Here is a 2,643-nt window from a genome sequence, read left to right on the forward strand (position 1 = left end):
AGCTCCGCCCTTGTCCTTTTGACCCAAGCGGAGGAAGTGAGAAAAGGGAGGCGGCCGCCGACTACCGGCAAGCTTCCTGTCTAGTGTCGCAAAGAGACCGTAAAGCAAATCCGTTTGGCCCCGCCCCAGAGTGGGCGGTCCTGAAGAGTGACAGGAACCAATGGCGAGCAAGCTTTCGGGGCACTGGTCCAATGGCTCTGGAGGGGGGCGGAGTCCTGCGACACGAGGCTTGTCGGCTTTCTCTTGGGGTGCCCCAGCAGGATCTTTGGAGTGTACAGGAGGTCTGCTGAGGGGGTTCCGCTTCCGCGGAGGGGCTCCGGCAGTTCTGTCGCAGTGGGAAGAAGATGTACCGCCGGCTTTGAACCCGACCTGCGGGAACCGGACGGCCCGGAGGGATGGGGCCAGCGCCTGCGGGAGCACAGCCTCGCGGAGATGCCGGCGACCCCGAGGTGGGTGAGCCATCTGGGAGGAAGGGGTGCTCCACGTGGTGGAGGTGGCAAAGCCTGACTGCTCACCAGCCAGGAGCACGAGTGCGGGCCCCTCTGGAGCAGCTCCCTTCGCCCGATGCTTCCAGCCGGGCACGTGGTGGCGCGCCGGGAGCGCTGTACGCTGGAGGCTCTTCCGCGTGTGAATCTGTGAATGGGGGGCGCGGTCCAGGGCTCCCTCCAGGGGAGAATGTTTGTGATCCCGCTGACCAAGATCTGAACTCTGCTCACAGTGTAGGCATACCAACTGTGGAACCTCGAGCTCACGGGACTTCAAGGGCTCGTTTTCTTCCAGGATTATTGTGAGGATGGGGTGACTTAAGGAGTATATTCGCCAGAGCCTGTAAGTTCTAGCTCTTTCCATCACTAATTAAGCACTGATGTATACAGTGCTAATCGGGGTTAGTCAGGGCTTGCTAGGGGAGATGGAACCTGGCAGGATTTGAATAGAGGAAGCGTGGGGATGGCATTTGCAAAGTCCCAGGACTGATCCAGCAGAATTAGAAGCACCCTGATGCATGATACCTGGAAATACAAGGAACTCAGGCTTTGCTTAGGGTAGGGCCCAGTCAGCTACTACCCCTACCCGTGCTCCTTGCTTGTGTGTCAGGTAGACAGGGAACCCTCAACGCAAGGCGTTCTCAATCTAGAGCTCAGTAATGTTCTTCTAAAGCAGTGGTTCTCAACCTTGGCTGCACATTAGAATCACCTGGGAATCTTTAAAATCCTGATTTCCGGGCCTCATCCTCCGGAAATTCTGTTTCTTTGTTACTAATGTTATGGCCCCACCCCATACAAAGAAACAGAATTTCCGGAGGATGAGGCCCAGAAATCAGGATTTTAAAAAGATTCCCACGTGGTTCTAATGTGCAGCCAAGGTTGAGAACCACTGTTCTAAGGAATGATTATCCTGAGTGTTCCACAATCAGACCCCCATTCAAAAGAAGGAGCAGAAGCAAGTAAAGCTTTTACCCACATCCTATCAGGTGGTACTTCAGGCAGTGAATGAACGTTAAACATCTATGACCTCACACTGGTTTCTCCCTCTCACTGGGCACAGATGATGGAGCCAACTCTGGAAGGCACAGTCAAGGAGGGGAAGAAGGAATTTTCAAAGAAGCATACAGTGGCTGGGTCTCCAGTGGAGGGTCTCCTGCAGCCAGTGAAGCTTAGCCGGGCAGAACTGTACAAGGAACCTACCAGTGAGGAACTGAATCGCCTTCGGGAGACTGAGAGCCTGTTCCACTCCAGCTTGCTTCGTTTACAGGTACTGTGCGTGGCTGGGGCTTAGCTCAGAGGGGCAGACCTGAGTTCCTGAGGATAAAGGACTCTCCCCCGCCTCATCCTACAGGTAGAGGAGCTACTGAAGGAAGTGAGGCTGTCAGAGAAGAAGAAGGAGCGGATTGATGCTTTCCTACGGGATGTCAACCAGCGGATCATGAGGGTGCCCTCAACCCCTGAGACAGAGGTAAGACCGGTGGTATAGGGCAGTGGAAAGCCCAGGGGAGATCCTTAGTGGGAGCATCTGAAACAAGGGCCTTGCTATTCTCTGGGGAGGTTAGAGTGCTCTGAAGCTTATTCTCGTTGCCAGGAAGCTAAGCTGGGAGTGTGATTAGTCACATGTTCATTCATTTAGCAGATGTTTATGTGCCTTGCAGCAGTTATGTTCTTAGGCCGCCTCTGAACAAAGCAGCCTGTTTTAGTGTTGGGGTTATGGACAATAGATAATAAGCATGACAAGTAAACTACGTGTTAAATTAGAAGGTAGGAAGCACTATGAAAAAACAGAAAAAAGTAGGTCGAAGTAAGGGGCTTTTGGGAATATTAGAGGATGGGAGTGGTTTATGATTTTTTTTAATTAAAAAAAATTTTTTTTAAAGAGAGAGGAAGGGAGAGGGAGACAGAAGCATTGTTGAGTGAGAAACATCAATCAGCTGCCTCCTACGCAGCCCCCACCAGGGATTGAGCCCACAATCTGGGCATGTGCCCAGACCGGGAATCGAACCTCTACCTCCTGGTTCATAGTGATGCTCAACCATTGAGCTGCACTGGCTGGGTACCATTTAGATATTTATAACATCATTTTCAGGCCATACAAAATTATCAACTTAAAAATTAGCCTGCTATATTTGGTCAAACATTTATTTTAAAAAAATAT

The 2,643-nt window shown here is 51.6% G+C and overlaps 1 protein-coding gene across 2 annotated transcripts in view; it reads left to right on the forward strand.

Moving 5' to 3' along the window:
* Positions 1-237: 237 nt before the first annotated feature.
* The window catches only part of NOL6 (nucleolar protein 6), an 11,811-nt gene continuing 9,405 nt past the window's right edge, over positions 238-2,643 (forward strand). The window contains exons 1-4 of one of the 2 annotated variants that reach the window (XM_015560575.1): positions 238-449; positions 719-828; positions 1,546-1,752; positions 1,837-1,953. In XM_015560575.1, coding sequence (XP_015416061.1) covers positions 1,546-1,752; positions 1,837-1,953 — 324 coding nt within the window. In that variant the 5' untranslated portion in view covers positions 238-449; positions 719-828. The remainder of the gene's footprint in view (positions 450-718; positions 829-1,545; positions 1,753-1,836; positions 1,954-2,643) is intronic. The other variant, XM_006758582.2, reaches the window with a different exon arrangement.

Source organism: Myotis davidii, unplaced genomic scaffold, assembly GCF_000327345.1.
Source record: "Myotis davidii unplaced genomic scaffold, ASM32734v1 scaffold534, whole genome shotgun sequence".
Lineage (NCBI taxonomy): Eukaryota > Metazoa > Chordata > Mammalia > Chiroptera > Vespertilionidae > Myotis > Myotis davidii.